We start from the raw sequence: 24,530 nt of genomic DNA, 5'->3' as shown, positions 1-24,530 counted from the left end.
GCTGTTATGACTGTTTAAAACATATTTTTCGTTTTGTTAATCTGTTTTTTGTATTAAGGGGTTAATCATCCATTTGCAAGTGGGTGCAATGCTCTGCTAACTTGTTACATACACTGTAAAAATTTTGTTAGTTTAACTGCCTTTTTTTCACTGTTATTTCAAATTTTGGCAAAATGTGTTTCTCTTAAAGGCACAGTAACGTTTTATATATTTGCTTGTTAACTTGATTTAAAGTGTTTTCCAAGCTTACTAGTCTCATTATTAGTCTGTTCTAACATGTCTGACATAGAGGAAGCTCTGTGTTCATTATGTTTTAAAGCCATGGTGGAACCCCATCTTAGAATGTGTACCAGATGTACTGATTTCATGTTAAACAATAAAGATAATTTTTTGCCTTTAAAAACATTATCACCAGAGGATTCTGTCGTGGGGGTAGTTATGCCGACTAACTCTCCCCACGTGTCAGACCTTTTGACTCCCGCTTTAGGGACTCACGCTCAAATGGCGCCAAGTACATCAAGGGCACCCATAGCGTTTCTTTACCAGGGGATTCTGTCGAGGGGAAAGTTATGCCGACTAACTCTCCCCACGTGTCAGACCCTTCGACTCCCGCTTCAGGGACTCACGCTCAAATGGCGCCAAGTACATCAAGGGCGCCCATAGCGTTTATTTTACAAGACATGGCAAAGGTGGTGAATAATATTCTGGCAGCAGTATTAGTCAGACTACCTGAAATTAAAGGAAAGCAGTTAGCTCTGGGGGTAGATACAGAGCATACAGACGCTTTAAGAACCATGTATGATACTAACTCACAATATGCTTAGTCTGTGGGTGATTTTTTTTTTTTTTTTTTTTGACTCAGGGAAGATGATTTAACCTGATTCTGATATTTCTACATTTAAAATTTATGCTTGAGAACCTCCACTTGTTGCTCAGGGAGGCTTTGGCTGCTCTGAATGAATGTGTACAATCGCAGGGCCAGAGAAATTGTGTAGACTGGATAAATAATATGCAGTGCCGGTGTGTACTGATGTTTTTCCAATACCTAAAGAGGTTTACTACATTTTTTTTTTTTTAAATAAGGAATGGGATAGACCAGGTGTGCCGTTCTCTTCCCCTCCTATTTTTTAGAAGAATGTTTTCTAATAGTTACCACCACACGGGACTTCTGGCAGACAGTTCCTAAGGTGGAGAGAAGAGTTTCTACTCTAGCTAAGCGTACCACTACCTCTGACGAGGACAGTTGTGCTTTTTAGATCCAATGGATAAAAAATGTTTATTCAACAGGGTTTTATCCTGCAGCCCCTTGCATACATTGCTTCTGTCACTGCTGCTGCGGCGTTCTGGGTTGAGTCTCTTGATGAGGCTTTACAGTTAAGCGACTCCATTGGATGAATATATTTGACAAGCTTATGCTAGCCAATTCCTTTGTTTTCTGATGCCTTGTTCATTTGACTAGACTAACGGCTAAGAATTCTGTTTTTTACTATACTGGCGCGCAGAGCGCTATGGCTTATATCATGGTCAGCTGTCGTGACTTTAATAAATAAGCTACTTAACTTCCCTTCAAGGGGCAGACCCTATTCGGGCCTGGTTTGAAGGAGATTATTGCTTATATCACTGGAGGAAAAGGTCATGCCCTTCCTCAGGATAGGTCTAAATCAAGGGCAAAAAAAAAAAAAAAAAAAAGTCTAATTTTCGTACCTTTTAAAAACTTCAGGGCAGGTGTGGCATCCTCTTCCTCTAAGGCAAAACAAGAGGGAATTTTTGCTCAGTCCAAGGCGGTCTGGAGACAATCGGACCTGGAACAAAGATAAGCAGGCCAAGGAGCCTGCTGCTGCCTCTAAGGCAGCATGAAGGAACGGACCCCTATCCGGTAACGGATCCTATAGGGGGCAGACTTTCATTCTTTGCCCAGGCGTGGGCAAGAGATACCCAGGATCCCTAGGCATTGGAATTTATATCCCAGAGATATCTTCTGGATTTCAAAGATTCCCCCCCAAAAAAAGGGGAGATTTCGCCTTTCACAATTATCTGCAAACCAGATAAAGAAGGAGGCATTCTTACATTGTGTACGAGATCCATCCAGTTCCAAGAGAGGAACAGGGACAGAGTTTTTACTCAAATCTGTTTGTGGTTCCCAAGGAGAGGGAACCTTCAGACCTATTTTGGATCTAAAGATCTTAAACAAATTCCTCAGAATTCCGTCATTTAAGATGGAAACTATTCGTACCATCTTAACTATGATCCAGGAGAGTCAATAGAGGACTACAATGGATTTGAAGGATGCTTATCCTCACATTGTGATGCATAAAGATCACCATCGTTTTTCAGGTTTGCCTTTCTAGACAGGCATTACCAGTTTGTAGCTCTTTCCTTTGGGATATCTACAGCCCCAAGAATCTTTATGGAGGTTCTGGGGTCGCTTTGGCGGTCCTTAGACCGCGGGGCATAGAAGTGGCCCCTTATTTAGACGACATCCTGATACAGGCGTCAAACATCCAAATTGCCCAGTCTCATACGGACGTAGTACTGGCATTTCTGAGATCACATGGGGGGAAAGTGAACAAGGAAAGAGTTCTCTATCCCCAATCTCAAGGGTTTCCCTCCTAGGGACTCTGATAGATTCTGTAGAAATGAAAATTTACCTGACGGAGTCCAGGTTGTCAAAGTTTCTAAATTTCTGCCGTGTTTTTTTCATCCCATCCGCGCCCTTCGGTGGCTCAGTACATGAATGAAATCGGCTTAATGGTAGCGGCAAGGGACATAGTACCGTTTGCACGTCTACATTTCAGACCGCTGCAACTATGCATGCTCAGTCAGAGGAACGGGGATTACACAGATTTGTCCCCCTGTTAAACCTGGACCAAGAGACCAGAGATTCTCTTCTCTGGTGACTATGTCGGGTCCATCTGTCCAAGGGTATGACCTTCCGCAGGTCAGATGGGACAATTGTTACAATAGATGCCAGCCTTTTAGGTTGGGATGCAGTCTGGAACTCCCTGAAGGCTCAGGGATAGTGGACTTAGGAGGAGACCCTCCTTCTAATAAATATTCTGGAACTGGGAGTGATATTCCATGCTCTTCAGACTTGGCCTCAGTTAGCAACTCTGAGGTACATCATACTCAGTCGGACAATATACACGACTGTGGCTTACATCAGCCATCAAGGGGGAACAGAAGTTCCCTAGCGATGTTAGAAGTCTTACAATAATTTACTGGACAGAGACTCACTCTTGTCTATCAGCTATCCATATCCCAGGTGTTGAGAACTGGGAGGTGGATTTTCTAAGTCGTCAGACTTTTCTTCCGGGGGAGTGGGATTTCCTCCGGAGGTCAAGACCAAGCAGGAGAGGGCTTTGGTGTTTTTGACAGCGCCTGCGTAGCCACGCAGGACCTGGTATGCAGATCTGGTGGACATGTCATCCTTTCCATCACGGTCTCTGCTTCAGAGACAGGTCCCTCTACCTCAGGGTCCTTTCAACCATCTAAATAGAATCAATCTGAGATGGACTGCCTGGAGACTGAACGCTTGATGTTATCAAAGCATGGCTTCTCCGAGTCAGTCATTGATACCTTAATACAGACATGAAAGCCTGTCTCTAGGAAAATTGAACATAGATATGGTGTAAATATCTGATTGTTATGAATCCAAGGGTTACTCATGGAGTAAAGTCTGGATTCCCAGGATATTATCTTTTCTCCAAGATGTTTTTGAGAAAAGGGTTGTCAGCTAATTCCTTAAAAGGGGACAGATTTTTACTCTGTCTATTTTTTTGCACAAGCGTCTGGCAGGTATTCTAGACGTTCAGGCATTTGGTCAGGCTTTGGTTAGATCCAAGCCTGTGTTTAAAACTGTTGCTCCGCCATGGAGCTTAAACCTGATTCTTAAGGTTCTTCAAGAAGTTCCGTTTGAACCTTTTTTGTTCCATAGATATCAATCTTTATCTTGGAAAGTTCCTTTTGGGTAGCTAATTCCTCGACTCGTAGAGTCTCCAAGTTATCTGTGTTACAATGTGATTCTCCTTATCTGGTCCTTCGTACGGATAAGGTAGTCCTGCGTACCAACCTGGGTTTTTCCTAAGGTGGTATCTAACAAGTACATCACTCAAGAGATAGTTGTTCCATGCTTGTATCCTAATCCTTCCTCAAAGAAGGAACGTCTATTACACAATATTGGACGTGGTTTGTGCTTTAAAGTTTTACTTACAAGCTACTACAGTTTTCATCAAACGTTCACCTTGTTTGTTGTCTATTCTGGACAGAGGAGAGGTCAAAAGACTGCAGCAGCCTCTCTGTCTTTTTGGTTAAAAAGCATAATTCATTTAGCTTATGAGACTGCTGGACAGCAGCCTCCTGAAGGGATTACAGCTCATTCTACTAGAGCTGTGGTTTTCACTTGGGCCTTTTTTAAATGTGGCTTCTGTTGAACAGATTTACAAGACGGAGTCTTGGTCTGCGCTTCATACTTTTCAAATTTAACAAATTTGATACCTTGCTTCTTCGGAGGCTATTTTTGGGAGAAAGGGTTTTTTACAGGCAGTGGTAACTTCCGTTTAAGTACCTGCCTTGTCCCTCCCATCATCCGTGTACTTTAGCTTTGGTATTGGTATTCCATAAGTAATGGATGATCCGTGGACTGGATACACTTAACAAGAGAAAACATAATTTATGCTTATCTGATAAATTTATTTCTCTTGTAGTGTATCCAGTCCACGGCCCGCCCTGTCACTTTAAGGCAGGTAATTTTTTCATTTGAACTACAGTCACCACTGCACCCTATGGTTTTTCCTTTCTCTGCATGTTTTCGGTCGAATGACTGAATATGGCAGTTAGGGGAGGAGCTATATAGCAGCTTTGCTGTGGGTGGACTCTTGCAGCTTCCTGTTGGGAAGGAGAATATATTCCATAAGTAATGGATGATCCGTGGACTGGATACACTACAAGAGAAATAAATTTATCAGGTAAGCATAAATTATGTTATATATATATATATATATATAATTTTTTTAGGCTTTCTGCAGTGTATTATCCCCCTTTACCCCGCAACCTCCCTGATCCCCCCCAAACAGCTCTCTAAGCCTCCTCCTCTACCTATTTGCTGCCATCGTAGGTACTGGCAGCTGTCTGCCAGTACCCAGTTTGCAGCAAATTAGGCAAAAAAAAAAATATTTAAAAAAAATATCTTTTTTTTCTGTAGTGTAGCTGCCCCCCTCATTACCCGCCCCCCTCCTAGATCCCTTTCCCTCAATGGATCCCACATAGGATCCCCCTTATTGCCCTTTCTCCCTTCTCCCCCTCACTTCCTGGTGTAACCGGTACTTTTTTTTTCCCCTAACATGTTGCGTGGCGTATTGTGGATGTGCATGCGTTCGCAACACATTTTTATTTTATTTAATTTTGCAGTTATTCATCTGTATATTATGCCTTCACATATTTAAAGAATCAAAATTGACTTCTTTTCTCTTACTTATAGGAATATGATAAGAGATTGCGTGACCAAGATGTAATCACCAAAGACAGTTATTTAGATGGTCGCAGAGCCTTGGTGGCCAGGTACCTTCAGAAGGTGAGATAATGTATTAAAGCTTCTCATATGATCTAATTATGCAGATAGCATTCCTCTCTGTAGGAAAATAATAAATAATGGCACGTGGATAAACAGTGTAAGATCAGTACTTGAAATTTTGCTTTAAAAGCCTTTATTTTAGTATTTTATGATTTAAAGTCTAGAAAATTAAAATTCACTTTTTTTATTGAACAACATGAGCATGAGTCCTGAGAATTACCCCTCTCATAACATCAAAACAGCTAAATAAAGTTTCGGTTGATAAAAAGCAGATAGATTTTGTGATTGGCTAGATATAAATTCAGCTGTAAATTATTTCCCATCAGGCTTGCTAAAGTTATCACACTTCACAGTAAGGTTGTTTTACATTCCATGAGATCATTAAATGATATTTCCAGTTAGTATTTGCTTTTTCCTTGTCTGTTATACTGTCTCGTATTTTAAATCAGTTTATATTTGTTTTCTAAAAACCTGTATTGTTGATTTTTGGGACTTGTCTTCTATTCTGTGTTCTCTTGTTGATTATACTTTGTTTACAGGTTAGGGACTCTGTGGTGAATCGTTTCTTGATAGCTAAACGCCATTACATTCTCTCTGACCTGGTTGTTGAAGAAGATATTCCTAGTCTTGGGTAAGAAAAGTACACTTAGATGGTAATTAAGCATATTATAAATATATTTCATAATGTTTCCTTTTAACACATAATATAATTATTACATAGAAATGCAAATATTACTTTTTACGTAAGATAGATGATGATAATCACATTTTCTCCTTGATGTATTCCATTTGCTTTCTATTTTCTTGTATACTTCTTTCTCCTGATTCATGTGACCACTTCACACATCACATTTACAGCCTCTCTTGTGTTTTTATTGTGTCTTTACACTCTTTTTTTCAACATGATTCTTTCCTCTTTCTTTCTCGATTTATGCCATCCTTCTCTATCTTCTCCTTGGGTGCCTTCCTTCTCTTCATCTTCCATGGGTGACTTACTTCCCCTCTTTCTCTATGGGTGCCTTCCTTCTCTTCATCTTCCATGGGTGACTTACTTCCCCTCTTTCTCTATGGGTGCCTTCCTTCTCTTCATCTTCCATGGGTGACTTACTTCCCCTCTTTCTCTATGGGTGCCTTCCTTCTCTTCATCTTCCATGGGTGACTTACTTCCCCTCTTTCTCTATGGGTGCCATCCTTCTCTTCTTCCTCTATGAGTTACTTCCTTCTCCTCTTTCTCCATGGGTGACTTCCTTCTCTTTATCCTCCTAGCATATAAGGCTCTTATTTCTCCATGTTAGTCTTGCTTCTTATATTTGCCCTTGTTTGTCCATCTTCACTATCATGCCTCCCTTCTTCTTTCTCCATGCATGTATTTCATTTCTTCTTTTTCCACCTGTACCTTCCTTCTCTATTTCTTCATGTGTGCCTTACTTCTGTTATTTCTGCAATCGTGTGTTTTCTCTCTTCTTTTTCCAAGCATGCCTTTCATCATTTCTTACTCCATGCATGTCTTATTTCTCTCCATACATACATCTTTGTATGCCCGCCTTCACTTTTCTCTATGTGTGCCCTCCTTCTTTTTTCTTTCCATAAGTTCCTTTCCTCTCTCTTCTTGTTCCACGTGTATCTTTCCTTACTGTTAGCATTTAATCCTTTTCTTTTAATTAGAATAACTGCTTATTGTATCTGTGTTCTCTCTAGCATGTTAGAGAAATATACAATTAACTGAACATGTCTCTTATTGATCGGTATTTATATTCTTCCTCTGCTATGCGCCATGTTCTAAGTTCTGGTGGTTCTGGGTATGTGATTGTAGATTTGTTTCAATATATATTTGATGTCCTGGCAATAAACAAGATGTGAAACAGGTTTGCATGGGAATACACTGTGTTTTTCATTTCATGTAAACCAAACATCAAAATTTTATGATTTAATTGAATGCATCTTGGCTATTGCCTTTGTATTAAACATGAGCAAATCCCTTTGCATAAAGTTGAAATACAAATCCCTTAGCTTATTGTGTGAACTAATTGACAAACAAATATTACTGATTTCATGTAAAAGTAAACAGGTTGCGAACAGATGAGAGTAGCACAAGCGGCACTATACGCAATCTTTTGAAATGTAAATTATTATGCCATACTGTATATTAATAATGGTATAAATGTACATGTTTTAATCATGTACTTTCATTTTCCTATTTTAAAGGGCCACTAAAGTCAAAATTAAAGATTCAGATAAAGCACGCAATTTAAAAAAAAAAAAATACAATATACTTCCATTATCAAACATGCACAAGTCTTTTTACATGCACACATTCTGAAGCTCCAGCTCCTGTTGAGCATTTGCAAAACTGCACAGTATATATGTATATGCATTTTGTGATTGGCTGATGCCTGTCATATGAAAGGGAGGGGGGGGATTGGAATAACTATGAAATTTGCTAGAAAATATTCTACTACTCATTTCAAATTCAAAGTTAGTGCTATTGCACAGTATTTTATGTGTTTTTCAATTATTCAATTCTACTGAAAAGGCATATTCTAAAATATGCCATATAGCATTAATAATATATATGCAAGTGATACCTTTAATGTGCAACTTAGAAAACTAGTGCAAGCTTTGGACATTTAGATCAGTTTTTCCAGCTAGTTTTCTCTATTTTTTTTAAACTATGTTGGAACGTTTATTATAACTGAAATATATTTATAAAATGTATTGAACCTATTTAATGTTAACAATAAAGTTAAATAAAAAAATGGAAACGGCAATCTCCATTCAAACTTTTGAAGTGTACAAATATGGTGCAGCACAATATTATAGCATAAATATAAAATATTAAACAAGATATATACCGTGATATTCCTATTTAAAACTTTGCATTTCAACTTTATGCCAAGGTTTTTTCTTAGTTGTCAATAGGTGTGAAGGTGTAAAGCAGTCCTAAATGGATATTTATTTATTGAAAATAGTTCAGAATTAAAAGGATACTAAACCCAATTTTTTTCTGTTATGGTTCGGATATAGCATGCAATTTTAAGCAACTTTCTATATTTTCTTCGTTCTCTTGGTATCGCTCTCTTTTTGGTTCAACACGCTGGATAGTGCTTGCTGATTGGTGGGTACATTTAGCCACCAATCAGGAAGCGCTACCCAGGTGCTGAACCTAAAATGGGCCGGCTCCTAAGCTTTCATTCCAGCTTTTCAAATAAAGATACCAAGAGAATGAAGAAGAATTTATAATAGGAGTAAATTCGAAAATTACTTAAAATAGCATGCTCTATCCAAATCATGAAAGAAACAATTGTGTTTGGTATCCCTTTAAGATCTATTATATGGTGAATATTAAAGCAAGGAGTAAAACTTCATCTAGTAGAAAACATGTACTCTACTTTATATATATATTATATATTATTATAAATAATGATCTAATGTTCAATCTATCCATAATCAGATATATATATATATATATTTGCTTGTTACAAATATTGTGATTGCATATTTTCTAGCTATTTCAGGACTGCTTTAGTGAGAAGTCTAGCTTAGTTAGAATCTAGTATATCTGTAATCATAACATTAGGAAGAAAAAGATCTCCCTTCTTTGAATAATAAACATTGTATAATGACAGTGTTATGGGAATGGACCTTTTCAAGCTGGCTGAGCCAAAACGTCCACTGAAGCCAAGGCGAAAGGAGAGAAAGAAAGTTACTGCTCAAAATCTATCTGATGGTGACATAAAAGTCCTTGTAAATGTTGTCCGTGCATACGATGTTCCTGTCAGAAAACCAACATCAAGGTAGGAGCCATACCTCTAACATTGCTTACGTGTTCCACTTATACAACTCACTTCTTTTCTTTTAAAATTGTTTTTTTGGAATGAAAATTCCTGCCACTGATTCCTCAACATTTCCCTTATTTTTATAGACTTATGAGCTGGAATACCATAAAATCTTTGTTTGTATGAGAGCTCTGTCTTCTGAGTATTGCATGCAACATCATTGATGGCATCATCAATTATATCAATAGTGACATCACCCATGACATCATTCTACAGTCAGGGAAACTACACATGATAAAGTATGAATAGCTTTGTGTAGATATATATATATAATCTCACTGTAGGATGATGCCATTTAAGGGTTATATCACTAGTGATGACAACAATGATGTCATAGGTGATGTCACTAGGGATATCATTGATGTCATCTGTGATGTCATCAGTGATGTTTCCTGATTCAAACAGAGCATGCTATTTTAAATAACATTCTAATTTACTTCTACTATCTAATTTGCTTTGTTTTCTTGATATCCTTTGTTGAAAAGCATATCTAGAAAGGCTCAGGAGCAACAATGCATTACTGGGCGTTAGCTGCAGATTGGTTACTGCACAAATATGCCTTTGGTTGTTCTCTCGTTAAATGTGTAAGCAAATTTGATAATAGAAGTATATTGAAAAGCTGTTTAAAACACATTTTGGATTTCATCTCCCTTTAAACTCTGGCATTGATGTTATTTTGTTTTCCAATTTATAAAATAATTGTTAAAATGAATTATTAAAGGGGCATTGTTTTTCTTTCTTTGTTCCATCCTTTGTTTTGAAATTTATGAGCTTAATAAACATATTTTCTAATAAGGCTTTTTTGTGTGTGTGTGTGTGTATATATATATATATATATATATATATATACATACAGTGCTCAGCATAAATGGGTACACCCCTTTTGAAAAGTAAGATTGTAATCAATATCTCAATGAACACAAGAACAATTTCCAGAATTTTTACATAACTGAGTTTCTTTCTAATGACATGGTGAGTCCAGCAGGAGGAGGCAAAGAGCACCACAGCAAAGCTGTTAAATATCGCTCCCATACCCACAATCCCCCAGTCATTCTCTTTGCCTGTAGTGCAAGAAGGATGAGAAGTTTTCTTCAATCAAGATTTTATAATTTTTTTTAGCAGAGTAAGCTTTCTGGGGTCTAGCCTAGTCCACATCAGTCTCTTCAGTAGGGCAGTGGTGACTTTTGAGCACTTGAGAACTTGTGAGGTACAATCCTCACTGCGTTTTCTCAAGAATCTGCTGCCCTAACTAGAAAATCATGTGTAGTTTTTCTCTCTTCACAGGTCCATGTGAAGTGCTGCACCCTCTCAGACCAGTTGTCTTATTTAATATTGAGACTGTGAGGTGATTTATGGTGGCTCAGTGTGTTACAGTAGTTTTTGTACTTTAACTTTTGGTCATGGAGATTACTGTTGTAAACCTTTTTTTCGGCAGTTAGGGCTCTGTATACCGCTCTATATTTGAAAAGGGCATTGTTTCTTCTGTGAGGGGGAAGTCACTGAGGTGTATAGGTAGCCTAAGGTCTATTTGGTTTGTTGCGCTAACACACATTTCTATTTAAAGACACAGTACACATTTATTTTTTATTTTCAAATAAATAATTTTTACACTTTATCCTTATTTATTACATAAGATGGATCAAGAGGCTTTTCAAACCATTATCCCAGGCGTAGTTGCTGCTTGTCAGTTATGTTTTGATGCTCAGGAGGAACCCCCAGTTCCTTTTTGTTCCTCATACATTGAGAGGACTTTAAGTTATAGAGATAAAATATTTGACCATGAGCCACCATTATCCCAGGCAAATGCTGTTCAGGTGTCTCCTGTTGCAGATATGCCACAGCTTTCTCCACAAGCGTCCCAACTTTTTCAGTCTCCATATACAGTGCCCTGTGTTTCCTCTTACAATCCTGTAGGATTTTCTCTACAAGACATTGCTTCCACGGTATCCCTTGTGGTATCTGAGGCCTTGCCAGCTTTCCCTATGTTGCAGGGAAGGCATAAAAGGAAATTTAAGGAAACAGTTAGTAAGGTTTCTGATCAAGTTCTGGCTATCCAGAGTATCCCTTCCCATAAGCCTGAGGAAGAAGACATGTCGGTAGCATCTAAGGGGGAAATCTCAGACTCAGACAGTGTAATTCCTTCTTCTGATGCTGAAGTGGTATCCTTCAGATTTATGCTAGAACACCTTTGTTTATTACTTAAGGAGGTTTTGGATACTTTGGACGACTCTGACACAACTATCGTAGTCAATCCTAAAAATCTAGTAAATTGAACAAATACTTTGATGTTTCTTCCACAGTGGAGGTTTTTCCGGTTTCTGACCGTGCTGCGGAGATTATTGGGAAAGACCTGGTATTCCCTTTTCTCCATCTCCTATTTTTAAAAAGATGTTTCCTATAGTGGATTCTATTAAGGAGTCGTGGTGTCCCATAGAGGATAGTTGTTCATTTAAAGATCCAATGGATACAAAATTGGAGGCTTTACTAAAAAAAGATGTATGTCCACCAGGGTCTACAATGGCAATCTGCGGTGTGTATCGCAACTGTTACCAGCACTGCGGTTTACTGGTTTGATGCATTGTCTGAATCTCTTCAGATGGATACTCCTTTTGATGAGATCCAGGACAGGATTAAGGCTCTCAAGTTAGCCAATTCCTTCAAAACAGATGCTTCCTTACAGGTTATTAAACTGGGAGCCAAAATTTCTGGTTTTGCAGTCCTAGCCCGCAGGGCCTTGTGGTTGAAGTCCTGGTCTGCGGATGTTTCATCTAAATCTAAGCTCATGGCTATTCCTTACAAGGGTAATAAATTATCTCAGATATTACTGGAGGGAAGGGTTCTTTTTTCCTCAAGATAAAAATAATAAGCAGAAGGGACATCAGAGTAATTTTCGTTCCTTTCGTAACTTTAAAGGCAAGTCTTCCTCCCCTTCCTCCAAGCAACATCAAGTCAAGCCTTCCTGGAAGCCCAACCAGTCCTGGAAAAAGGGAAAGCAATCTAAAAAGCCTTCAGCTGATTCCTAGTCAGCATGAAGGGTTGGCCCCCAATCCGGGAGCGGATCTTGTAGGGGGAAGACTGTTTCTTTTTTCCCAGGTTTGGATAAGAGATGTACCAGATCCCTGGGCGGTGGACATTGTCTCCCAGGGATACAAAATAGACTTCAAATATTTTCCTCCCAGAGGCAGGTTTCTCCTTTCCAGATTATCTGTAGACCAGATAAAAAGAGAGGCGTTCTTACATTGTGTCAAGGACCTTGCCGCCCTGGGGGTAATAGTTCCAGTTCCCTTTCAGGAAAGGGGTCTGGGATTTTACTCAAATCTGTTTGTAGTTCCCAAAATGGAGGGAACTTTTCAACCAATCCTAGATCTAAAATGTTTAAACAAGTTTCTCAGAGTCCCATCCTTCAAGATGGAGACTATACACTCCATTCTTCTCTTGGTACAAGAGGGTCAGTTCATGACAACCGTTGCATAAGGATGCATAACTTCATGTTCCCATTCACAGGGACCATCACAAGTTTCTGAGATTCACCATTTTGGACAATCATTTCCAGTTTGTGGCCTTTCCATTTGGCCTTGCCACAGCTCCCAGAATTTTTTCAAAGGTTCTTGGAGCGCTTTTAGCTGTGCTTCTATCTCGGGGCATTGCAGTGGCACCTTATCTGGACGACATTCTGGTTCAGGCACCATCTTTTCAAGAAGCAGAATCTCATATGGAGATCTTGTTGTCTTTTCTTCGATCCCACGGATGGAAGGTGAATCGGAAAAAAGTTCTCTGATTCCAGCTACAAGGTCGTATTTTTGGGGACCATAATAGACTCCCTGTTAATAAAGATTTTTCTGACGGAGGTCAGAAAAAAGAAAGATTTTCGACTCTTGTTTTGCCATCAGTGGCTCAATGTATGGAGGTAATCGGTCTGATGGTGGCTTTCATGGAAATAATTCCGTTTGCTCGGTTCCATCTCAGACCTCTGCAGTTGTGCATGCTCAGACAATGGAATGGGGACTATACAGACCTGTCTCTGTGTGTAGATCTAGATCAGGTGTCAGACTCTGTTCCGTGGTGGCTTTCTCAGGATTATCTCTCCCAGGGTACTTGCTTCCACAGACCCTCCTGGGTGATTGTGACCACGGATGCCAGCCTTCTAGATTGGGGAGGAGTATGGGGCTCATTGAAGGCTCAGGGCTTATGCACCCAGGAGGAGTCAGTCCTGCCCATAAACATCTTGGAGCTGAAAGCAATCTTCAATGCTCTTCTCGCCTGGCCTCAGCCTTAGCCTGGTTTATCAGATTCCAGTCGGACAACATAACCTCGGTGGCCTACATCAACCACCAGGGGGGAACTCAGAGTTCCTTGGCCATGACAGAGGTGATCCGAATTATTCAGTGGGCGGAGACCCACAACTGCTGTCTTTCTGCGATCCACATCCCATGAGTGGACATTTGGGAAGTGGATTTTCTGAGCAGAGAGACTTTTGATCCCGGGGAGTGGGAACTTCATTCAGATGTGTTTTCCAGCTTGACCCTCAAATGGGGGCAGCCAGAGTTGGCTCTCATGGCTTTTCGTCAGAATGGCAAACTTCCGAGATACGGCTTGAGGTCAAGAGATCCGCAGGCATTTCTGATCGATGCTCTGGCAGTTTCTTGGAACTTTAGTCTAGCAAACCTGTTTCCTCCGTTCGCTCTCCTTCCAAGAGTCATTGCTCGAATCAAGCAGGAAAGGGCGTCTGTAATTCTCATAGCCCCGGTGTGGCCTCGCAAGATTTGGTATGCAGACCTAGTGGAAATGTCATCCTTTCCACCTTGGAGACTGCCTCTTCTACTTCAGGGTCCCTTCCTTCGTCCAAATCTCGTTTCTCTGAAGCTGACTGCTTGGAGATTGAACGCTTTAGTTTTATCTAAGCGTGGATTTTCAGAGTCGGTCATTGAGACCTTGATTCAGGCTCGTAAGCCTGTGACTCGCAGGATTTACCATAAGATCTGGCGTAAATACTTGTATTGGTGTGAATCCAAAGGATACTCTTGGAGGAGAGTAAGGATTCCTAGGATTTTGTCCTTTTTCCAGGATGGTTTGGAGAAGGGTTTGTCAGCAAGTACTCTAAAGGGTCAGATTTCAGCATTGTCTATTTTATTACATAAGCGCTTGGCAGATGTGCCAGATGTGCAATCGTTTTGTCAGGCCTTGGTTAGAATTTGGCCTGTGTTTAAACCTGTTACTCCTCCATGCAGTCTTAACCTTGTTCTTAAAGTTTTACAACAGGCTCCGTTTGAGCCTATGCATTCTTTAGATATTGGAAAGTTTTGTTTCTTGTTGCTATTTCCTCTGCTCTGAGAGTTTCTGAACTCTCTGCTTTGCAGTGTGATTCCCCTTATCATATATTTCACTCTGATAAGGTGGTTCTGCGTACTAAGTTTGGTTTCCTGCTCAAGGTTGTTTCGGTCAAGAATATTAATCAGGAAAACGTTGTACCACCTTTGTGTAACAAAGAACGCTTGTTACATAATCTGGATGTTGTGCAAGCGCTAAAATTTTATTTACAGGCAACTAAGGACTTTCGTCAGTCTTCTGCTACTTTACTTTCCCTTTGGCTGAAGAGCGTTATTTGCTTGGAATATGAGACTGCTGGACAGCAACATCCTGAGAAAATCACAGCTCATTCCACAAGGGCTGTTTCTTCTTCCTGGGCCTTCAAAAATGAAGCTTCTGTGGAACAGATTTGCAAGGCTGCAACTTGGTCATCTGTGCACACTTTTTTTCCAAATTCTATAAATTCGATACTTTTGCCTCGGCTGAGGCTTCTTGTGGGAGAAAGGTTCTTCAAGCAGTGGTGCCTTCTGTTTAGGTTCCTGTCTTGTCCCTCCCTTATCTGTGACCTCTGGCTTGGGTATTGGTTCCCAACAGTAATTGATGATGATCCGTGGACTCACCGTGTCATTAGAAAGATAATGAAATTTATGCTTACCTGATAAATTTCTTTCTTTCTTGACACGGTGAGTCCACGGCCCGCCCTGTATTCAGACAGTTTCTTTTTATATAAACCTCAGGCACCTCTGCACCTTGTGTTACTTCCTTTCTCTCCTTTCCCTTTGGTCAAGTGACTGGGGGATTGTGGGTAGGGGAGTGATATTTAACAGCTTTGCTGTGGTTCTCTTTGCCTCCTCCTGCTGGCCAGGAGTGATATTCCCAACAGTAATTGATAATGATCTGTGGACTCACCATGTCAAGAAAGAAATACATTTAGGTAAGCATAAATTTCGGGGGGTTTTTTGAACATTTGTTTAGCTCATTACATGAAAGTAAGGTTAATAATATAACGTAGATTACAAAATCTTCAGATTTACTTAAAGTAGGTGATGCACAAATGAATACACCCTACAACAAAATCTACTACATCTAGTATTTTGTATGACCTCCATGTTTTGTAAGGACAGCACCAAGTCTTCTAGGCATGGAATTAACAAGTTGGTGACATATATTGCAACATCTATCTTTTTCCATCATTCAAGAACGACCTCTTTTAGAGCCTGAATGCTGGATGGAGAGGGATGCTCAACTTGTCTCTTCAGAATTTCCCATAGGTTTTCAATTGGGTTTAGGTCAGGAGACATACTTGGCTATTGCATCACTTTCACCCTGTTCTTCTTCAAAAATGCAAAAGTGGCCTTAGTTGTGTGTTTTGGATCATTGTCATGTTGGAAAACTTCACAACAACCAAGGGCTCGGAGTGATGGTAGCATCTTCTCTTTCAATAATAGAGCAGTACATCTGTGAATTAATGATACCATCAATGTAATGCAGCTCTCCAACACCAGCAGCACTCATACAGCCCCACAGAAGGACACTGCCACCACCATGTTTCACTGTAGGCACCATGCATTTTTCATTGTACTCCTCACCTTTGCGACGCCATACAGTTTTGAAGCCATCAGTTTCAAAAACATTTATCTTGGTCTCCTCATTCCAGAGTACAGAGTCCCAGTAGTCTTCTTCTTTTTCAGCATGTGTCCTGGCCAATCCTAGGCAGGCTTTTTTGTGCATGGGCTTTAGGAGAGGCTTCCTTCATGGACAACACCCATGCATGCCATTCCTCTTCACTGTACGCTGTATTGTGTCACGGAAAACAATCACCCCAGTTTGGCTTTCTACTTCTTTAGCTAACTGCAGTGGACTTGCATGGCTATTTTCTTCAACTCTTCTCATCAGAAGACGCTCCTGTCGAGGTGTTAACGTCCGTGGATGGCCTGAATGTCTGTGTGAGATGGTTGCTGGTCCATCTTTCTTACATTTTTGTATCACTTTTGCTACAGTATTCTGACTGTTAAGTAAAGCTTTGCTGATCTTTTTGTAGCCTTCACCTTTCTTGTGCAAAGAAATTATTTTCTTTCTAAGGCCTTGTGATATTTCTCTTTCATGTGGTGCCATTGCTGACAGCATGACATGGGAAGGGGTTTTCTTTGGTAAGAAACGCCCTTTTATAATCAACTGTCTGCTGGACATGATTAATTAGACTCACCTGTAGTTGAATTCTTGTTAATTAGCAGTTTGTTGTCAGACATTTAGCTTTGCTCCTATGACTTCATTGGGGTGTATTCATTTTTGCAACATGGTCTTGAATGAATTTGTTAGAAAAAATACTTTGTTGTGGGTGTAAATTAACAAATCTTGGTTGCAATCAATGGCCAACATTTGTGGGAGTATTTTGTAGTATAGTGTCCCATAGAATATGTTGTTTCTGAAAGGTAAGTAAAGGTGTTCTGACCAATCTGTTGGGGTGTACTCATATATGCTGAGCACTGTATGTCAAATCTTCACTCAGGTAGTACATTCTGTCCTGTAGGTAGACTATAACGGACTATCTTGTACTTATTCTTCATGCTTTAAACTGCTTTATGGATAGTACCTTACAGTATATTGAGTTGTCTTTTTCTGTATCTAGATCCTAAAAATGTATATCTATCTCTTCCTTTTTCTGGTGACTTAGTCTGGGATCAGTATTAAAATTATAATTGTGATTTAAAAGGTCACATGTGAAGCCAGTATTTATATATTAATACATATGAGAAGGAAAAAAAATATCACTTTAGGACTAGTGAAAAGTTTTAGACATAATAATAATTATTTTATATTTTTTAGCAAACCAGCACAATCATCCAGGTCTGCAAGATCGTTCAATGAAATGTTTTCAGCAACAGCGGCAGCAGCATCACCTCCAGGCCAGACTCAAGATCCTGAGTGGGCAATAAACCAGGTACTAAAATGGATAGATTTTGCCGTATAAATTTGCAGCGCTTTAAGAATTGTATCTGATGGGGGGGAGGGGGATGCAGCATCTTTGTGATGTTCAGTTTAATGAAAAATCTCTCAAACAGCCCAGAGTAGAACGTAAGTAATGACTTGTTTCAATCAAAAACACAGCAAATATAATTTTAAATATTTTACTTAATCCCTTCATGCTGGGGGGCAAGTGCTTAGATTGGAACAAAGTTCTGATGTAAAGACTTGCTGCAGAATTGAAATAGCGATCGTCAATGCGACCACTTCAATTTCAAGGATGGGATCAGATCACGGGGGAAGGACTACACTGATAGACACGCCCCCAGTTCAGTTTTTTCATTAACTAAAAGGAGGAGTCTGCAGTACGCCATATAGGGTAGAACATTTCATGCCGTCCTAACGGCGCTGTTAGATGGCATGGAATGCCCAAACGGTGTGAAAGTGTTAATGGTGCTACATTTAGAGGCAAAATGAGAAAGTAGGTGTGGTTTAGACTTAAAATTATATCACATATTCATTTCAGAAAACTGAAAATAACTGTAAAATTAGTTTCTTCTTAAAGGGACATGAAACCCAACATTTTTCTTTCATGATTCAGATAGAGAATATAATTTTAAAAAAGTTTCCATTTTACTTCTATTATCAAATATGCTTTGTTCGCTTGTTATTCTTTGTTGAAGATATATCTAGATAGGTAGTGTGCACGTTTGAGGCACTACATGGCAGGAAATAGTGCTCTTGCTAATGTATAACATTCTTGCAAAACTGCTGCTATATAGTAGACAACATGCACACTCCTGAACTTACCTTTTCAACAAAGGATAACAACAAAACAAAGAAATTTTGATTGAATGAAATTAAATTGGAAAGTTGTTTATAATTATATGTTCTATCTGAATCATGAAAGATAAATATTGGGTGTTATGTCTCTTTAATATGCTTTCTATGACTTGTTATTGCCAACTACAGAGTACTAAATTGATTTCTGTATAGAGAGAGTGAGATAATAAAAGCAAGCCATTTGAATAGGCATGTGCTTGATTCTAATACATTTAGGGGCATATTTATCAAGCTTGATGCCCCTTGTTTCCGGGGAGCCTTCAGGCTAAAGACCGCTGCTCATAACTTGTCCGCCTGCTCTGAGGTGGCGGACAGGAATCAACCCAATCGAATACGATCTGGTTGATTGACACCCCCTGCTAGCAGCCGATTGGCTGCAAATCTGCAGGGGGGCGGCATTGCACCGCAATAATAAATGTTATAATGTTATATCATGTCCGCTCGCACATTGGTAAATAGGCCCCTTAGGGTTAGATCATAAGGGAAACTCAATCAATAGTGCAGTGTGCATTACCTTGTGCTCAGTCTCTCACCAAGAATAAATCACAATCTGGTATAACAAGGGGATGGTTACAATTTAAACGCATCTAAAATGTGCTATTAGCACGCTTGTAATATATATATTAAGTTGTAAGTTAAGTGTTGCACTTGATCGGAAATACCGCTGTGAAATGTAGCACTTTTTGAGACTTTAAATAAACAATTGTTATTTATAGTCTAGCAAAACTATCAATACTTGCGCACCATCAGCTCAAGCGATATCCAAGATTAATTTTACGGCTTGCCCTCATAGAAATCTATTGGGTGAGGGATTTAGCACACTTGTGAGATTAAACATGCAGATTGCAGATGTTAGTACACACTAGATTATCACTTGAGCTATAAAAAATAACTTCCGATTTGTAATATAAGCCCAAAAATAGAAATGCTATTGATTGTACTCAAGCAAGTTAAACCACAAATCGCCATTATTTTTATGCTACACTTGTAATCTAGGCCATAATAATTTAGATGGTATAACAACTCATTGGGACAGATTCAATTTTACAGTGCAGTGTGTCTTTAGTTCAAATAAAATATTTCATTAACGGTTAAAGGAACGTGAAACTCAATATTTTTCTTTCATGATTTAGACAGAGCATGTCATTTTACTCAACTTTCCAATTCAAGTTTAGTTATAAATAGAAATAAATTGGAAAGTTGTTTAAAATTGTACACTCTGACCAAATCATAAGAAAAAATGGTTTTCATATCCCTTTAAGTTGGTTCAGTAAACAGTTAATGATGGATGGGTTGATTGCATTGTGTTTTTAGTCACTTCTTTTTTAGTTCTGTATGGACTAGAAGAAAGATTACATAGAGCGAGGAGAAATCATTTTTCCACTACAAGCTGACTTAATACCTATTTTTTATTTATTTCTTTACCAAGATTGTGGTTTCCCACCTCTAAAAAAAAAATCCTTGTAAGAAGATACATTAATATATCACTTTTGACAAATGAGGATTATTTTCTCCTTATCACAGGTATTAGTCCGACCATTTGTAGAAGTCTCTTTTCAACGTACTGTATGTCAAACTTCAACTGCAGATGGTCCAAATCCCAACTGGAATGAAGAACTTATTCTTCCATTTAGGTAAGAGTTAAATATGTACTTCCACTTGATGCTGTAGAAGCTCCAGTGTAAAGTATAATCAGGGATATTGGAATGTACTATAATCTTTGGATAAATAGAAGGCAACACTTAAAGCTAAACATTGGTCTTTAGTATTCTTTCCTTTTGAGAGGGACAAGGGTCTCAAAGTAATCAAATGTCTCTCCCCTGTAAAATACATCATGAACCTGTTGGCGCTCTACAAATACCTGATAATAATAATAAAATAAATAATGTCACCATAGGACTAAGTTATAAATTATAGCTGGGCTAGTCTGTGCACAAAACTTAGCATATACCCATAAGAGACGTGATTTATCATGCAGCAGTTTGCAAAACTTTCATTGAAATGACAGCATTTGTCAAAGGCAAAAAAAAGAAAAATATAGATTAGTGACCAAAATACCTGGTTTCCATAGCTGTCTGAAAAGACAATTCTAAATGGTGTGTTTTTCCCTACTATTTACTTTAATTGTCAAATTTGCTTCATTCTCATGTTATTCTTTGTTAAAGCGATATCTAGATAGGCACATGTCTGGAGAACTACATTAAAAGGAGATAGTGCTGCTATCTAGTGCTCTTGCTAATTATTATTATTTATTTGTATAGCGCTGCCAAATTCCGTTGCTAATGTATAACAGTGTTCCAAAACTGTATATATAGTGCTGCTATCTAGTGCTCTTGCTAATGTATAGCAGTGTTCCAAAACTGTATATATAGTGCTGCTATCTAGTGCTCTTGCTAATGTATAACAGTGTTCCAAAACTGTATATATAGTGCTGCTATCCAGTGCTCTTGCTAATGTATAGCAGTGTTCCAAAACTGTATATATAGTGCTGCTATCTAGTGCTCTTGCTAATGTGTAACAGTGTTCCAAAACTGTATATATAATGCTGCAGATACATGCACGCTCCTGAATGTACCTTCCTACTTTTTAAGAAAGTATAACAAGAAAATAAATCATATTTGATAATAGAAGTACAATGGAAAGTTGTTTAAAATTGTATGTTCTATCTGAATCTGAGTTTTTTATGTCCCTTTAACCCTTTCGCTGCTAAGCCTTTTTTTCACCCCTGTGCTGAGCCATTTTTGAGCTTTTTTGCTACTTACATTTAAACCCTATTGTGATCACCATTCTAAATTGTCATCAAAGGTAGCCACTTGTGAAATAGGGGCCAATATGGGCTTTTGGGGGTTATAATGTAGATCAGAAAGTCCCCATTGTGCAGAACAAAAATAAAAGCATTTTTGTCTTGCAAGGTGTTCACTGTTACTACAGTGATCACCTGACTATACAAACACAATTCAGTGATCACCTGACTATACACACACAATTCAGTGATCACCTGACTATACACACACAATTCAGTGATCACCTGACTATACACACACAATTCAGTGATCACCTGACTATACACACACAATTCAGTGATCACCTGACTATACAAACACAATTCAGTGATCACCTGACTATACAAACACAATTCATGTATTTTTTTTAAAAAGGGATTTGTCTACTGGGAAATACATTTTATTAGGGGCCTGTAAACATAAACATTTTTTTTCATACTGCATATAGAGTAGTATTGAAAACCAGATCACTGTGTGTTGTGTTTATTTTATTTGTAAATTATCTGGTTTGCAATACAGGCTTTTCTCTTTCAAATGATGGGTCTTGGAGCTTTGTAGCTGCTATGGGAGCTGAGATTGAGGAGTTAGAAAAATCTCCCCCTTCCTGCTCCCTAGCAGCTACAGGTGAATCCTGTATGTGGTGATGTCAGCCGGCACTACCAGGAAGCCTGGGAGTCCTGCTCGCTAGGCCACCAACGGTGGGGGGATCGCCGAACACATCATTTGATCAGCAGTCCCCCTGCATGAAGAGATGGGCTCATCATGCTCCTACAGGTAGAGATGCGCATGACAAGAGCTCCTTATCATGCGCATCAAAGAGGTTAAGCTAGAATATGACTGCATACATTGATATTGCATTATACTTTTTTTTTTTTATTTTGTTCCTTTTTCCTGTAATTTAAATGTTAAAATTGTTAGTTTTCTAAATTCCATTGAGTTTCTATAAAGTAATGGGTGCCGCCATGTTTGAACTTAAGTTGCCCCTTATCTGTTATCACTGCTGAAGATAATTAGGGACAGATATAAAACAGGCAATAAAAGAGACTGTCCAAACAAGTCTGTGTGGAACATTGGATAATATAAAACAGAATTTATGCTTACCTGATAAATTACTTTCTCCAACGGTGTGTCCGGTCCACGGCGTCATCCTTACTTGTGGGATATTCTCTTCCCCAACAGGAAATGGCAAAGAGTCCCAGCAAAGCTGGTCACATGATCCCTCCTAGGCTCCGCCCACCCCAGTCATTCGACCGACGGACAGGAGGAAATATATATAGGAGAAACCATATGATACCGTGGTGACTGTAGTTAGAGAAAATAATTCATCAGACCTGATTAAAAAACCAGGGCGGGCCGTGGACCGGACACACCGTTGGAGAAAGTAATTTATCAGGTAAGCATAAATTCTGTTTTCTCCAACATTGGTGTGTCCGGTCCACGGCGTCATCCTTACTTGTGGGAACCAATACCAAAGCTTTAGGACACGGATGAAGGGAGGGAGCAAATCAGGTCACCAAAATGGAAGGCACCACGGCTTGCAAAACCTTTCTCCCAAAAATAGCCTCCGAAGAAGCAAAAGTATCAAATTTGTAAAATTTGGCAAAAGTGTGCAGTGAAGACCAAGTCGCTGCCTTACATATCTGGTCAACAGAAGCCTCGTTCTTGAAGGCCCATGTGGAAGCCACAGCCCTAGTGGAGTGAGCTGTGATTCTTTCAGGAGGCTGCCGTCCGGCAGTCTCATAAGCCAGTCGGATAATGCTTTTAAGCCAAAAGGAAAGAGAGGTAGAAGTCGCTTTTTGACCTCTCCTTTTACCAGAATAAACAACAAACAAGGAAGATGTTTGTCTGAAATCTTTAGTAGCCTCTAAATAGAATTTTAGAGCACGGACTACGTCCAAATTGTGTAACAAACGTTCCTTCTTTGAAACTGGATTCGGACACAAAGAAGGTACAACTATCTCCTGGTTAATATTTTTGTTGGAAACAACTTTCGGAAGAAAACCAGGCTTAGTACGCAAAACCACCTTATCTGCATGGAACACCAGATAGGGCGGAGAACACTGCAGAGCAGATAACTCTGAAACTCTTCTAGCAGAAGAAATTGCAACCAAAAACAAAACTTTCCAAGATAATAACTTAATATCTACGGAATGTAAGGGTTCAAACGGAACCCCTTGAAGAACTGAAAGAACTAGATTTAGACTCCAGGGAGGAGTCAAAGGTCTGTAAACAGGCTTGATCCTAACCAGAGCCTGAACAAATGCTTGAACATCTGGCACAGCTGCCAGTCTTTTGTGAAGTAAAACAGATAAAGCAGAGATCTGTCCCTTCAGAGAACTTGCAGATAATCCTTTCTTCAAACCTTCTTGTAGAAAGGATAGAATCTTAGGAATTTTTATCTTGTTCCATGGGAATCCTTTAGATTCACACCAACAGATATATTTTTTCCATATTTTATGGTAAATTTTTCTAGTTACAGGCTTTCTAGCCTGAATCAGAGTATCTATTACAGAATCTGAAAACCCCCGCTTTGATAAAATCAAGCGTTCAATCTCCAAGCCGTCAGTTGGAGGGAAACCAGATTCGGATGTTCGAATGGACCCTGAACAAGAAGGTCCTGTCTCAAAGGTAGCTTCCATGGTGGAGCCGATGACATATTCACCAGGTCTGCATACCAAGTCCTGCGTGGTCAAGATCACCGAGGCCCTCTCCTGATTGATCCTGGCTACCAGCCTGGGGATGAGAGGAAACGGTGGGAATACATAAGCTAGGTTGAAGGTCCAAGGTGCTACTAGTGCATCTACTAGGGTCGCCTTGGGATCCCTGGATCTGGACCCGTAGCAAGGAACCTTGAAGTTCTGACGAAACGCCATCAGATCCATGTCTGGAATGCCCCATAATTGAGTTATTTGGGCAAAGATTTCCGGATGGAGTTCCCACTCCCCCGGATGGAATGTCTGACGACTCAGAAAATCCGCTTCCCAATTTTCCACTCCTGGGATGTGGATCGCAGACAAGTGGCAGGAGGGATCCTCTGCCCATTGAATTATCTTGGTCACTTCTTTCATCACCAGGGAACTCCTTGTTCCCCCCTGATGATTGATATATGCAACGGTCGTCATGTTGTCTGACTGAAACCTTATGAATTTGGCCTTTGCTAGTTGAGGCCAAGCTCTGAGAGCATTGAATATCGCTCTCAGTTCCAGAATGTTTATCGGGAGAAGAGAC

At 39.4% G+C, this 24,530-nt stretch overlaps 1 protein-coding gene across 1 annotated transcript in view; it reads left to right on the top strand.

The window, feature by feature from the left end:
* Positions 1-24,530, top strand: part of CC2D2A (coiled-coil and C2 domain containing 2A) — a 319,163-nt gene that overhangs the window by 177,330 nt on the left and 117,303 nt on the right. Inside the window, exons 21-25 of the mRNA XM_053704126.1 lie at positions 5,477-5,569; positions 6,109-6,200; positions 9,196-9,363; positions 17,539-17,653; positions 20,044-20,153. Coding sequence (XP_053560101.1) covers positions 5,477-5,569; positions 6,109-6,200; positions 9,196-9,363; positions 17,539-17,653; positions 20,044-20,153 — 578 coding nt within the window. The remainder of the gene's footprint in view (positions 1-5,476; positions 5,570-6,108; positions 6,201-9,195; positions 9,364-17,538; positions 17,654-20,043; positions 20,154-24,530) is intronic.

The sequence above is a fragment of the Bombina bombina genome, chromosome 2, assembly GCF_027579735.1.
Source record: "Bombina bombina isolate aBomBom1 chromosome 2, aBomBom1.pri, whole genome shotgun sequence".
Lineage (NCBI taxonomy): Eukaryota > Metazoa > Chordata > Amphibia > Anura > Bombinatoridae > Bombina > Bombina bombina.
Note: the sequence above shows the minus strand (reverse complement) of the source record. Positions and strands in the feature narration are given on the sequence as shown.